Genomic DNA, 13,141 nt, shown 5'->3' with positions numbered 1-13,141 from the left:
CTTATGGCCTTTCATGAACCGCGAAGTGTATCAACGGCAACGATCCCCGAGACTCCGTGCCCCGACCAAGCCGGCGGCACAACACACGTGAGCATACGGAATTTCCTCGATCTCCCAGAACCGGTTGATTTCACGGCTCAATGCCTGCGATGGACTGCAATAATGAACCGTGAGATGGAGGTTATCTGAGGAGGAGGATGGACCGACAGAGAGAGGACCAGAAATGATCCACCCGAAGATGGAATTTTGCGCAATTGGCTTTCCAGGGCGGCCCTTTTTAACTCCGTCGAGAATGATATCCCCGTAGAGATCCGCTCCTATTAATATGTGGATTGGATCAGAGCTGGTAGGATCTGTGTCCGCCCAGACAAGATTCGAGATATGCGAAAGATTCGAGAAGTCGGACCGACGTTTCGGAGCATATGATGTCAAAGAGTCAAGAATGAGGGCCGTAGTTGATAACAACGGAGCTACAGCGTCGCGAGGAGAGATTGAGATATCCGCGGCGTGTCTCACGGATCCGAGTTTGACGCCGCCTACGGCCGAAATTGTAGTCGGCATCCGTATGCGCTTTGCTCGGAGAGTCTGTGCTAGTGACTCGGAAATGAACGTCGCCTCTGAGCCCTGATCAATGAGGGCTCTCAATACGATAGAACGCCCAGAGGATACACTGATCTTAACGCGCGCGGTCGCGAGGAGTACGTGAACCCGATCGCGAGTCGTCGCGGACGCGAGCAGCGACGTTACATCAGTGGACGCAGCGCTAGTTTGCGCGGACTGCGTTGCAAGCGCTTGGGATGAGACGACACTCGAGGCAGAATCCGAGTCCACATGGAGTAGTGTATGATGTCGCTTCTGGCAAGTGCGACAAGTATACTGGCTTTTACAGTCTTGAACAGAATGAGCGGCGCTCAGGCAGTTGAAACACCGCTTGAGGCGCTTGACTGTTTCTCGGCGTTGAGTCGGACTCTGCTCGGTGAACTTTACGCATGCACTAAGATAATGACGGGCCTTGCACAGGGGGCACGCCGTCGCCGCGGTGGCAGACGCATTTGCCACATGAACGCGAGGATTCGTTGTCTTCGTTGGTTTCGCTGCCGCCGCGGGACTACTGTCTTCGAGCGCGCGAATACAAGAGGCAAAAAAGCCCGTGAGCTCCTCGTATGTCGGAGGAGTTTCCGCGTCGCTAGCCTTCAAGTTCCATGACTTCCGGGTAGAGGGGTCTAATTTTTGCGATAACAAATGAACAAGACAGTCGTTCCAAAGATCACTTGGTGTACGATTGAGGCCTTTAAGTGATGCGACGGCAATATTAACTTTGTTGCAGAGAGCCTGCAACTCGGGGACGGACTCACGAGCTACTCCGGTTAATCCCAGCAAGGACGAGAAGTGAGAGGCAATGAGGCGCCGTTTATTTTCAAAACGAGTCTTTAGGGCGCTCCAAGCAATGGTGAAGTTATCTGATGTAACCGCGATATTGCTAATACTATCAAGGGCTCGACCCTTTATGGAAGACGCGAGGTAGTGCATGCGTGCGAAGTCACTATGAGATTTATTCTTAACGATCAGCGCGGTAAACCGGTCGCGAAAGTTTTCCCACTCGGCATAACTCCCGTCGAACGGCGGCAGGCGAATTTGCAGAAGCTGCGACATAGAGAGCGCAGAAGTGACGGGACGCGAGATGCTAGAATCGAGAGACGGATTGGCGCTTACGACCGGTTCGAGTTCCTCGAGAGCCTCCGTCATGTACTCCCAGGTTGATTGGAAGGTTTCCTCGGTGTTGTCGAAGTGGTCGGATTGGAAGTAGTCCATGGCGGCTCGATCAGATTCAGCAATCGTCTTCAAAAGGTGGGCGTGGCCATCTTGGAATTGTGCCCAATTAGATTTTAGAGATGCGATCCGAGTACGGATCTTCGCCGGGGTGAGATTGGCCCTGCCAATCTTTTTGAAGTTCTCCTCCGCTCGTTCAATAGAGCGTTGGAGCACGGTCTGTTTGGTCAAGATATCAGTCATGATGCGATGCAGTTAGTCTCACAGAATTCACTGACAGTTCCGTCCCAAAGATCGCCTACACACAATTTCACGATCCGGCTCGAAGGACCAGCAATGTGCACGACAAGCGCGGTATCCTCAGTTCAGGCACGCGCGCAGAAGACCGCCGGAACCGCTCAGCGCTGAGCGCGGAAATCGTGTAGCGCAGATGCGAACACCTGCTGTAGGGATCAAAGGTGATGGACGACACACAAAGAGAAACGCTCCGATTTGAACTCTCAAAACACAGTAACTTTATTGTTCTCAAAACGAAGGACGAAGGAGACGTTCGTTGCACACACGGGCGACTGCGGGGCAATAGGCGGCAGAGGTCAAACGGACGGACATCTTCCGAACCCGTAAATCCTGCTTGGATGGCGCGGCGGAAATCTTGACGAGCGTTGCATTAACGCCCAGCCGATTCGGACAATCTTGCTCGCGAGGCCGGAAATCTTGTCACAGAGCAGGGGGTTCTCGTGAGCGCGAACCGCCAAATGTTATGCCGTTACCGTGCCCGTGCAGCTATATCTCGCACCTTATCATTAAACACTTACCGCACACAAATTTGAACAATTACCGCACGCACGCTAGAGAAGTCGCTTAATTAGATATGTACAAAGAACCGCGTTGACCGGAGACGCGGATGAGCGGGTGGACCGGAGCGCGAGCACGTGGAGCGCGTCGAGGAACCGTTCGCGAACCGAGTTGAGCACTGAACGGCGAGAGCGTCGAGAACGGCGCTGAAAATCTGGAAGAGAGATCTCGGTCGCGAGGTCCGCGTACAAGACAAGAGCGCGGGCACACGCGGAAGCGATGCAGGCAGTCTTTGTGCTTAAAGGGCGGACTCGCGCGAGGATGCTCACGTCACCTGTTGTAATACGAGACTGAACGCGGAACGACCGATTCCGCGGGCGCAAAAAGGCGGCAGAAAGATAATTGGCTGAGCAACATCGTGCGACGCGATCACCGAATAAGATGCCGGCACAAAAAATTCGGCCATACGCTCAATACGTGCCCGCGCCGTGCTATCGAGATCTAAACGGGCGCGAATTCTTGGGCCGCGGCAGCGGCCACCGGGAAGGCGGGGTGCATTCGTTTCGCACCAGACACAGTCTCCCTGGCGAAAATTCTGAGCTGGTTCTCCACCATTTCGGCCTGTGGTTCAGCGAATGCAAGTACTCCGCGGCCCATCGATCCCAAAAGTGACTCCGCATCCGCTGCACCATCGGCCTCCGCGACAATTGATGGTCTCCTGATTGCAGAGGCGCGGGCTCCGGGATAGTGAGCAGCGATGTACCTACGAGAAAGTGATCCGGAGTTAAAGCAGTTATGTCGTCGGGATCGTCGGTCAAGGCCAGGAGAGGACGTGAGTTGAGGCACGCCTCTATTTGTGCGAGGAGGGTAGTCATCTCCTCAAAGGTAAGTGTAGCATCACCCACTACTCGTCGGAGATGATGCTTGAGCGACTTGACTGCCGCCTCCCAGATTCCACCGAAATGTGGGGCCGAGGGCGGATTGAATCGCCAAGTCACTCTCTCAGCAGCCAGTGCCGCTCCAATCTGACGCCCCTCGGAGGTGCTAGCCCGGAAGAGCGCTCGTAGCTGCGAGTCAGCACCCACGAAGTTTGTACCACAGTCAGAGTACAGTGTCTGACAAAGGCCTCGCCGGGAGACAAAGCGTCTGAATGCCGCCAGGAATCCAGCTGCGGTGTAGTCGGAGGCCACTTCCAAGTGGACGGCCTTGGTGCCTAAACAAACAAAGACCACAAAGAAGGCCTTGTGAGCCTTATGGCCGCGGCCCCTAGAGGTGCGAAGCATGACGGGTCCGGCGTAGTCCACTCCGGTATGCTGGAACGGCCGAGATGCGTTGACTCGGGGATGGGGGAGACCGCCCATGATCTGCTGCGGCACAGCGGCGCGCCATCGTATGCAAGGTAGACATCGGTGAATGTGCCGTTTGACCACCATGCGGCCACGAGAGATCCAATACCGTTGACGCAGGATGCTCAGGGTAAGTTGGACTCCGCCGTGGAGGGCTCTTCTATGGCAGGCGTCCACGATTAAATGTGTGAGTGCCGAATCCTCTGGCAGTATGATCGGATGTTTTTCATCAAACGACAGCAGTGAGTGTTTGAGTCTGCCTCCCACTCTCATGATTCCAAGCTGGTCGATGAACGGACTCAGCTTGGCGAGTGAACCACCGCTGCGTAATAGTGCCTTGTTTTGTAGGGTGTTCAAGGCATCCTTGAAGAATTCAGATTGCACCACCCGGATCCAGGCCTTCAGGGCGGCCTCCAACTCAGCAGCTGCCAACGGGCGTACCTCATTCCCTGTCGCCTCATCCCGCTCATCGCCGACTGCGGAAGGGAGCCTGCGCATGGCTCGCCTACACCAAGCTGTAATGCGCAACAGCCGTGATAACGACGAGTACCGTCGCAGAAGGTCAGGCTCGGCCACGGTGGCCACGTGCGAGGCGACAGGAGGCCTCCGTTGCTCGGGCACGTCAGCCGCGGTTTCAGTCATCGTGTGCGTCGTCCAGGGTCCTGGAGAAGACGACAGCCACGATGGTCCGTGCCACCATAGTCCGAAGGTTGACAGCGCGCTGGGAGCAAGGCCTCGAGACGCGCAGTCCGCGGGATTCTCCTTTCCTGCAATGTGATGCCAGCGGGCCGACGGGACAGTGCTTTGGATGTCCGCTACTCTATTCGCGACGTATGTCTTCCAGCGGGACGGATGTGCAGTGATCCACGTCAGTGCGATGGTGGAGTCGGACCACAGGTGGATGGGGGCCTGGAGTCCCAACGTGCGTACAACGTGCGCAGTGAGCCGCGCCAAGAGGTGTGAGGCGCAAAGCTCCAGACGAGGTAAGGACACCGGCTTGATAGGAGCGACCTTGGACTTGGCGCACATCAAGGTCACTCTGAACTTATTGTCATCTGTTTTAGCTCGCAAGTACAGTACCGCTGCGAAAGCCCTCTCTGATGCGTCAGCGAAGCCATGGACTTCTATCGAGTGCTCAGCTGCTCCATGACACAGCCAACGCTCAATCCGGAGAGCGCCCAAGAGGGGTAGCTCCCTTTGGAATTGCTGCCAATCATCCTGGTCTCCTTCAGCGAGAGGGGTGTCCCAGTCGAGGCCTCTCAAACAGGCCGTCTGGATGAACAGCTTGGCTCGCACAGTGACTGGTGCAATCCACCCCAGTGGGGAACAGCTGGGCCACGCGTGACAGGATGGCTCTCTTAGAGGCAGCCACAGAGCTTTCCTCCTTGACGGAGAAGGAGAAGTGGTCGCTGTCTGGGTGCCACTGCACGCCGAGCATCGCGTGCGACTCCGAGGGCTGCCAAGAACGGTGAGTACTCTGAAACAAATCAAGATCCGGAAGACCCGCCAAAAGCTCAGCAGTGTTTGCGGACCACTTTTTCAGGGGGAATCCGCCCGCCCTGCAAATCCCGATCAGCTCATCTCGAACTCTGAGTGTCTCACTGAGGGTTGAAGCTCCAGTGAGGATGTCGTCGACGTACGAATCTCGACGAAGTGCCGCCGCTCCCACGGGAAATCGTGCCTCCTCGTCCGCAGCCAACTGCTTGAGGGTCCGGATGGCGAGGAAGGGTGCACATGCCAGTCCGTAAGTTACGGTATTGAGAGTGTAATCCCGCATGTCCTCGTGCGCATTGTCTCGCCATTTGACACGTTGCAGATTGCGATCGCTTGGATGTACCTGGATCTGGCGGTACATCTTTTCGATGTCCGTGGCGATGACGTAGCGAGGCCACCTCCACCGCAACAGAACGTCGAACAATGCTGGCAGCAGATTTGGTCCCACTAGCAAATGGTCATTCAGCGTCTCTCCGTTTGCCAAGGGGGAAGATCCGTTGAAGACCACGCGAAGTTTTGTTGTGGTACTTGCCTCCTTGAGCACGCCGTGATGGGGAAGGTAGCAGCAACCAGGAATGGTACCGTCCAGCTCCACCCGTGACATGTGCTGCAAGGATTCATATTCATGCATGAAATTTTTGTACATAACTTCCAGAGTGCTATCCCGAGAGAACCGAGTTTCCAAGCGTGCCAGCATTCGCGCCGCGGTCCTGCTGGTTCCCGTGAGGTCTGGCAATGGTTGTCTCAGCGGGAGTCGTACAATGTACCTGCCCTCGGGAGAGCGTATGTGAATGCGATGGAATATGTCTTCGCACTCTTCTTCGTCGTGGTCTGTGGCAGCTCCTCTTGCTCCCAGAATCGTCGTACCAGTGCAGTGAGGTCATCTTCGGCATGGCAGTGATTCACACTGACGGTACTGGCTTTGGTCTCATCGGCCTGAGATGAGCCAACCTAACGTGGTATTTTGTGCAACAGGTTCCTTGGGGCCGCCCTTCCTCAACCCCTGTTGGATGATTGCAGCGTGGATCTCGGCTCCGAGCAACAGCTCAATGGGATCGTCTGCTGAAAACTCAGGATCAGCAAGCGACAGGCCTGAGAGGTGGGCCCAGGAGCTAGTGCTCACCCGCCTGCCACCGCAGTACTCCGTCAGCCGAGGTAAGATGTGAGCATGTACGCGATACGACACTTCGCCGTCCACTGGCGACATGGTCACTGTCACGGACCCCTTCGTGGTACTCGTCTGATGTCCTCCTACCCCGAACACGCGCACAACTGATATCGCGCGCCGCAACCGCAATCGCTGCGCTAAGGATTCGGTCACGAAAGACGACTCGGAGCCCTGGTCGATTAGCGCGCGAACGGGGTGTTGCGCACCGAATCTGTCCGTCAGCCGCACTCGCGCAGTGGCCAGCAACACGGCGGATTTAGTCGCGGCCCGATTGTGGCTGATATGGGCGGTGGTAACGGGAGGCGCTTCCACGGGACCGCGATAGGCGTCATGCAACGACGAGTGGTGCTTGGCACAGCACACCGAGCACGTCCGCTTCGACGAACAGTCATTAAGTCGATGACGACCAAGGCAGTTGAAACATAGTCCGTGAGCTTCGACCGCGCTCTTACGATCGGCCGGCTTTTTTTCCTTGAATTTGGGGCACACCATCAGGTAATGACCCTCCTGGCACAGAGGACACGAATCGGTTGTTTGGTCTTGTTTTTTCGCGTGATGTACGCGTGTAGACCGCGCAGAGTTGTCCACCTTAGCCACGTCGCCCTTCGCCCCCTGGACTGCCTCGAGTGTGTGTAACCGGCGCTCAAGGAACGTCTTAAGCGCGTCAAAGCTAGGTGGATCGGTGTTGTCGTTCAACGACCCCTCCCATTCGCGACGCGACTTTGGATCGAGCAGTTCGGAGGCGAGGAACACGAAAAGATCCTCGGACTTGTTTATCGGGCGCCCGATGCCCTCCAACGTATCGACCGTGTTTACCACGCAATGGTATAGCTTCCGTAGCTCGGTCGCTGACTCACCCTTCATCTTGGAGAACGATGTGAAGGTCGCGAAAACGGAACGTACCATGATCCGCTTGTTTTCGTAGAAACCTTGAAGGGCTGACCAAGCTCGAGAAAAGTTTTTGTCGATCGTTGGTAGAGCTCTGACATGTAATTCTGCTTCTCCTTTCAGGCACCCCTTCAAGTAGTGTAGCTTCTCCACCTCACTGAGGGAGGCGTCTCGGCTAATGATTGATGTGAAGAGGTCTCGAAAGGATGGCCATTCCTCGTACTTGCCATTGAAGGTTGGCAATTGGATGCGTGGTACAGTCGTCTTGTTTGCTGCAGAGTCACTCGGCAGTTTCTTAGTCTCCCCGAGCGGTGGTAGGCTTGCTTCCCAAGCGAGCAGTAAGGCTCGTTGATGCACGTACGTGTTTTCGACCTCTGAAGAGACGTCGCTCGTCAAGTACTCGTGGTCCGCCAGTGCGGCGGCGTGATTTGAAAGCAGCGCGTCGTGTCCGCTCTCGAATCTCATCCACTTGTCTTCGAGTAGCTTGAGCGCGGTCGTGATATGAGCTCGAGTGATGTTCGCCTGTCCTGTCTTCTTTAAATTGTCACAGGTACGCCCTATGCGACCATGAAGGTCGAGTTGTTTCATTACACCCTGTTCCATCTTGTAGGCACTGCGCTCACCAGAACACGATCGGTTGCGAGGCTGTCACCCCAGCGCGGGCTTGAAGGACGGAATCCGGCTCGAAGGACCAAAAATGATGGAGTCGGGTAGAGCGAGCACGTGGAGCAGGATTAAACCGATTAATTAAACGAGACAGAATGTAACATAAGCTTCACTTTAATAACTTGAAACGCACAACGAAAATTAACAAAAAACTTAGAACGGTGACTGAATCCGCGCACGCACGTGTGACTTCTCTCTCACGAAAGCTGTCGAGCGAAAGGCTCCGCGGCAAATTTCGCCAGGCCTTTTATATCGAGAGAAGCTCTGGAAGCTTCGATGTTCGCGAAGGAACAGGTCCCGTTAATCGGACGGTTGCGAAAACAATTGTGTTTAGGGATGAGGTTGCAATTTTCAGGTCGCCAGATTGGTCGGGGCGACTAGTGCGGGCAGCCACCATTGGCGCCGAGTCGCGATTCCCGCCGCGCGAAGCGAGCTGTCGTTGGCGCACGAGCGAGCCGAGCTCTGCGTGTCGGCACGCGCCAAATTCGCGCGCGGCGAAAGCACCTCATCCGCAACACCTTGATAAACTAATAAATAAGCAGCATCTTCTCCGTCTTCTCTCTTGATAATGTGAGACAATTGCTTGTTATAATTTTAAGGTTAACTGTGATAACATTACATACAGCAGAATAAAGATTGTTAAAATTGAAATAATTTAATGAAATTTTCAGGTAGCTGTTGTACACAGTTGTGGAATATGCCAAGAAATTGTTAATGAAAAAAGCATTCCGACTCATACTTGTGTAGAGGGATACACCCGGCTGTTTATCGATGAAAATTTTTCTTTCTATCCAGTAACAGGTATAATATATACTTAATTATATATATATATATATATCATTTTTACGTTTCATCATTGAATAGAATAGTATTCTACTAATATTTATACTATTATCTGTAGATGATAATCACATTATTCGACGAAGCCTTGTCAATAACAAAGAAGTCGTCTTACCTGTTCATGAAAACATTCCAGGTAAATAAAAATTTTGAAATCTTGAGAATTGCAGTAATGAGTCTGCATTTTCTGATGAAATTGATTTTAGGAACTATTAAAATGCTTTCGGCAATAGACAAAAAAGCATTACAGAAGGAAAACGACAGTAGATCTCTCAATAAGAGACACGATCGAAGAGCCATGAAGTCTACGTTGAATTATGACGACGAGGAAGTCTTAATTTTATCCGTGCAAGAAAGACGACCCCTCTGGGATTTTACTATTCCACTAGAGCAACGATGCCAACGGGTGACAAAAACACTGTGGAATGAAGTATCTGAAGCATTAGGAGGTAAAGAAACGTTAAAAACATTCATCTGAAATACTCCCTGGTAATACAATCTAGTAGCTCAGATACGTCCCGAAGAAGTGCGCAAAAGACAGTCCAAAATTGCGACAGAAGTGCATAATATCTCTTATTGAACGAGTATTTACTGTATTATCGCAGCAGTCTGCTGTAAGAAGCTACTGTCAAATATGATTGAAATTTGACAGCAGACTGCTGCAATAATACAGTAAATACTCGTTCGATAAAATATTATGTACTTCTGACGCAATTTTGGACTGTTTTTCTTTTTGCGTACTTCTTCGGGACGTATCTAAGCTACCAGATTGTGTTATCAGGGCTTCTACGGTGCTTTCCAGTTGCTACTTACGCTAGTGTACACTGAGTGCACACTAAAGGTTGTTTAAAATAAATTCTTATACTTAGGTATTGTCTTAAATACCTCTTGAAATGTTTCTTCGTCAATAAAATGATCTATACAGCATCGTACGGATCGTTCTTTTGACTAAATAGTTTCTGAAAAGTTCTTATTTAAGTCGAACTTAAATGTAAGAATTGACTATGAACAAGCCTTAGTGTGCACTCAGTGTACACGAATGTAAGTAACTAAACTTGCGATTAACAAAATTTCTTACAGGCAAACTTAGTGGGGAAGAAGCAAAAAAGAAATTTAAAAATTTTTATGACGCCTACCGACGAATAATTCACGCAGAAAATCACCCTAGTGGATCGGCTAGACCTCCTCTTACAAAAAAATGGCATCATTATGACACCATGGAGTTTTTGCGCGATCGGTGTCTTGTCAAAAAGTAAAAAGGAAATATTTTGACTATGTATATACGCTTTCGAACTGTTTTGTTTTTTACTTGTAATTTTTATATTTCTAGGGGAAGAGTTTCTAATATTGACGTTGATGGTGACTGTTCAAGTAGTATTGGCGAATCAATAAATAGTAGTGATGAAACTGGCGATGACAACGAGCAATTAGAGTTTGAAACATCAGGTACTTACATTAATATCTATCTTGTGTTGTTTCATGCCAATGTGATCTTTACAGAAACCAGATGTGTAGGAGTAATGTGACCCTTAAGGAATAATAAAAGCTCTTTAATATTATTATATTATTAATAATCAAATATAACAATAATAATAAACAACCAATAAATTGCAGGTGTGCCAACTAAAAGAAAGAAAAGTTTGGGACACCAGTCCAGTGCACTGGAAAGGATTGCCGATTCACTCTGTCAACCACCAACACCATTTGTAATACCACCAGCACCCAAACTCGATGAAATTGATTCAGCTGTAGCAGTTATTGGATGCAGGTTGAGACAGATGAGTCGAATAAATCAATTACATAGATGTAATTCAGCAAATAATGAACCTAACTTATGAAATACTTAAACGAGAAGATTAAGCCGTGTTGATTTTAATAGTGTTTGCATTAAAAGCTGTTTTTTTAATATTTGAGCATTTCTTTTAATATTAAAAACCATAAAAACAGCGGTTTTTAATGCAAATACCTATTTTTCTAGTAAAGAATATGTATGTTTAGATTTATTTAGATAGATTTTGTTTAATTCTATTTAATTATATTGTTTTGTTCAAATACGTTTTGTTTAATTATTTAATTCTATTCTTTTGGTTCAAATACATACATATAAATGTTTATAATAAAATTTAAAACGGTTGTCATGTGCTTGTAATAAAGTTTAAATCCATTAAAATTTCATGGTTTTTATTTTATCACACGTTTTCAAATTAAATTGTATATTTTTTTAACGAACATACAATGGCTTTAACAATGATTAAATTGCCATGGTATAGCGCCTTCACTATTAAAATATTTACAAAATTCTTCTCGAATCTGCATTGCTCGACGAGAACTATTATTAGAACCGCAGTGAGTTATGTCCATAAATGCACTATTATTTATGCAAGCTCTCCAAGAGCCTGGGACAAAGCCATCATAATCCTCCTGATCAATTAGTGTTGGAATAACATATTCGTTTTTTCCAATATCCCTTCAACGAATCCAATTATGGAGACATACAATGGCTTTAACAATTGAAATTGTTTTTTCCATACTACAATTGATCGGTCGCTTTAAAATTCTCCATTGGCTGACTAAGATACCAAACGTATTTTCAATTGTTCTTCTGGCTCGACTCAACCGATAGTTATAAATATTTCGCTCGTCATTTAAACCGCCTTTTCCTGGATAAGGCCGGAGCAAATAATCCGTCAATTGAAAGGCTTCATCACCCACCAGAACATATGGTAAAGGCGGTCCACCTGGACTGAGAGGTTCTGGTGTAGGTACATTCATTTCCTTTAAATTAAATTTTAGACCCATCTTTGAATTTTTGAAAACGCCCCCGTCACTACAGCGACCGTAGGCTCCTATATCAATGAATGTGAACATATATTGTGCGTCACAGATTCCAAGGAGCACAATACTATGACTATTTTTATAGTTATAGTAAGACGATCTTGCATTAGATGGACACTAAAAAAAGATTATTTAGGTATTAAACTGTAATCTTCAATGACAATATGTATATGAATTGATCAGTAATATTACCTCAATAGTAACATGTTTGCCGTCAATTGCTCCTATGCACTGATTAAAATTCCATCTTCCTTCAAATTCTTCAGCAAGACGTAGCCACTCTTCTGTACTTTTTGATGGTGGGAGCACTTCCTGGCAAATAGAGTTCCATATAGCATTACATGTTTCACCTATAATGTGGCTTATTGTCGATACTCCAGCGAGATAATGGCACGACATTGAATGCATTGAATCACCAGTTGATAAATACCTAAATATAATTAGATCAAATATTTTATTAATTTTTCTAATTCATGAAGTAATGCAATTACAAGGACAAACGAACCTTAATGTTATGGATAGTCGTTCTGCAGGAGGTAATGGTTCCCTAATGACGGTTTGTTTAATGATTGCAGGTGCCACTAAGTGCAACAATTCTTCAAATTGCGTAGCTGTCATACGATAATAATTTTGGAACTTCTCTGGTGTTAGTTTCGGCATAGATGCATAATAAAACCCATGTTTACGTCGTCCTTCAAATAATGGATCAATCCAAAATCTCTTTTTTTAATATTTTTTCTTATATTTGTATGTACATTCGCTGATGCAAACAGCTACTATTAACTTATTTCGTCGTCGTTCCTCTTCATTTTTGCACCATCGCGGCAAGTTGACAGGTCCACTCGTGATACCTTTCTTCATACGACATTTTGGAGAATTTATTGACATCGCCAGTTGCATCACTACTATTTATTGATTCGCCAATACTACTTGAACAGTCACCATCAACGTCAATATTAAAAACTCTTCCCCTAGAAATATAAAAATTACAAGTAAAAACAAAACAGTTCGAAATCGTATATACATAGTCAAAATATATCCTTTTTACTTTTTGACAAGACACAGATCGCGCAAAAACTCCATGGTGTCATAATGATGCCATTTTTTTGTAAGAGGAGGTCTAGCCGATCCACTAGGGTGATTTTCTGCGTGAATTATTCGTCGGTAGGCGTCATGAAAATTTTTAAATTTCTTTTTTGCTTCTTCCCCACTAAGTTTGCCTGTAAGAAATTTTGTTAATCGCAAGTTTAGTTACTTACATTCGTGTACACTGAGTGCACACTAAGGCTTGTTCATAGTCAATTCTTACATTTAAGTTCGACTTAAATAAGAACTTTTC

General features: G+C 48.2%; 5 protein-coding genes across 7 annotated transcripts; 2 read left to right on the top strand and 3 right to left on the bottom strand.

Annotated features, from left to right (window-relative positions):
- Positions 1-30: 30 nt before the first annotated feature.
- On the bottom strand, positions 31-2,013 carry LOC105556359. The gene has a single exon (XM_012003443.1). The coding sequence runs from the start codon at positions 2,011-2,013 to the stop codon at positions 31-33; it is 1,983 nt and encodes a 660-aa protein (XP_011858833.1).
- A 1,596-nt stretch (positions 2,014-3,609) lies between these two features.
- On the bottom strand, positions 3,610-4,940 carry LOC105556358. Its single transcript, XM_012003442.1, has 2 exons — positions 3,686-4,940; positions 3,610-3,632 (listed from the first exon to the last, which is right to left on the bottom strand). The coding sequence occupies exons 1-2, from the start codon at positions 4,938-4,940 to the stop codon at positions 3,610-3,612; spliced, it is 1,278 nt and encodes a 425-aa protein (XP_011858832.1).
- A 1,178-nt stretch (positions 4,941-6,118) lies between these two features.
- LOC105556357 lies at positions 6,119-8,323 on the top strand. The gene is made up of 3 exons (XM_012003441.1): positions 6,119-6,318; positions 6,381-6,560; positions 7,585-8,323. The coding sequence occupies exons 1-3, from the start codon at positions 6,141-6,143 to the stop codon at positions 7,620-7,622; spliced, it is 396 nt and encodes a 131-aa protein (XP_011858831.1). The 5' UTR covers positions 6,119-6,140; the 3' UTR covers positions 7,623-8,323.
- A 10-nt stretch (positions 8,324-8,333) lies between these two features.
- Positions 8,334-10,987, top strand: LOC105556356. 2 transcript variants are annotated; one of them, XM_012003440.1, is made up of 7 exons: positions 8,334-8,697; positions 8,799-8,928; positions 9,029-9,103; positions 9,174-9,416; positions 10,048-10,219; positions 10,298-10,413; positions 10,582-10,987. In XM_012003440.1, exons 4-7 carry the CDS (start codon positions 9,185-9,187, stop codon positions 10,803-10,805), a joined length of 744 nt encoding a protein of 247 aa, XP_011858830.1. In that variant the 5' UTR covers positions 8,334-8,697; positions 8,799-8,928; positions 9,029-9,103; positions 9,174-9,184; the 3' UTR covers positions 10,806-10,987. The 2 variants fall into 2 exon arrangements, with proteins under 2 accessions (XP_011858830.1, XP_011858829.1); XM_012003439.1 differs by lacking the exon at positions 8,334-8,697 and having other exon boundaries at positions 8,707-8,928.
- Positions 10,988-11,150: 163 nt separating this feature from the next.
- LOC105556355 lies at positions 11,151-13,135 on the bottom strand. Of its 2 annotated transcripts, XM_012003438.1 has the most exons (4): positions 12,851-13,135; positions 12,308-12,773; positions 11,995-12,232; positions 11,151-11,919 (listed from the first exon to the last, which is right to left on the bottom strand). In XM_012003438.1, the coding sequence occupies exons 2-4, from the start codon at positions 12,460-12,462 to the stop codon at positions 11,437-11,439; spliced, it is 876 nt and encodes a 291-aa protein (XP_011858828.1). In that variant the 5' UTR covers positions 12,463-12,773; positions 12,851-13,135; the 3' UTR covers positions 11,151-11,436. The 2 variants fall into 2 exon arrangements, with proteins under 2 accessions (XP_011858828.1, XP_011858827.1); XM_012003437.1 differs by having other exon boundaries at positions 12,308-13,135.
- Between the last annotated feature and the right edge of the window lie 6 nt (positions 13,136-13,141).

The sequence above is a fragment of the Vollenhovia emeryi genome, unplaced genomic scaffold, assembly GCF_000949405.1.
Source record: "Vollenhovia emeryi isolate VEMERY1.0 unplaced genomic scaffold, V.emery_V1.0 DF940078.1, whole genome shotgun sequence".
Classification (NCBI taxonomy): Eukaryota; Metazoa; Arthropoda; class Insecta; order Hymenoptera; family Formicidae; genus Vollenhovia; species Vollenhovia emeryi.
The sequence above is the reverse complement of the archived record's forward strand: the minus strand, read 5'-3'. Positions and strand labels throughout refer to the sequence as shown.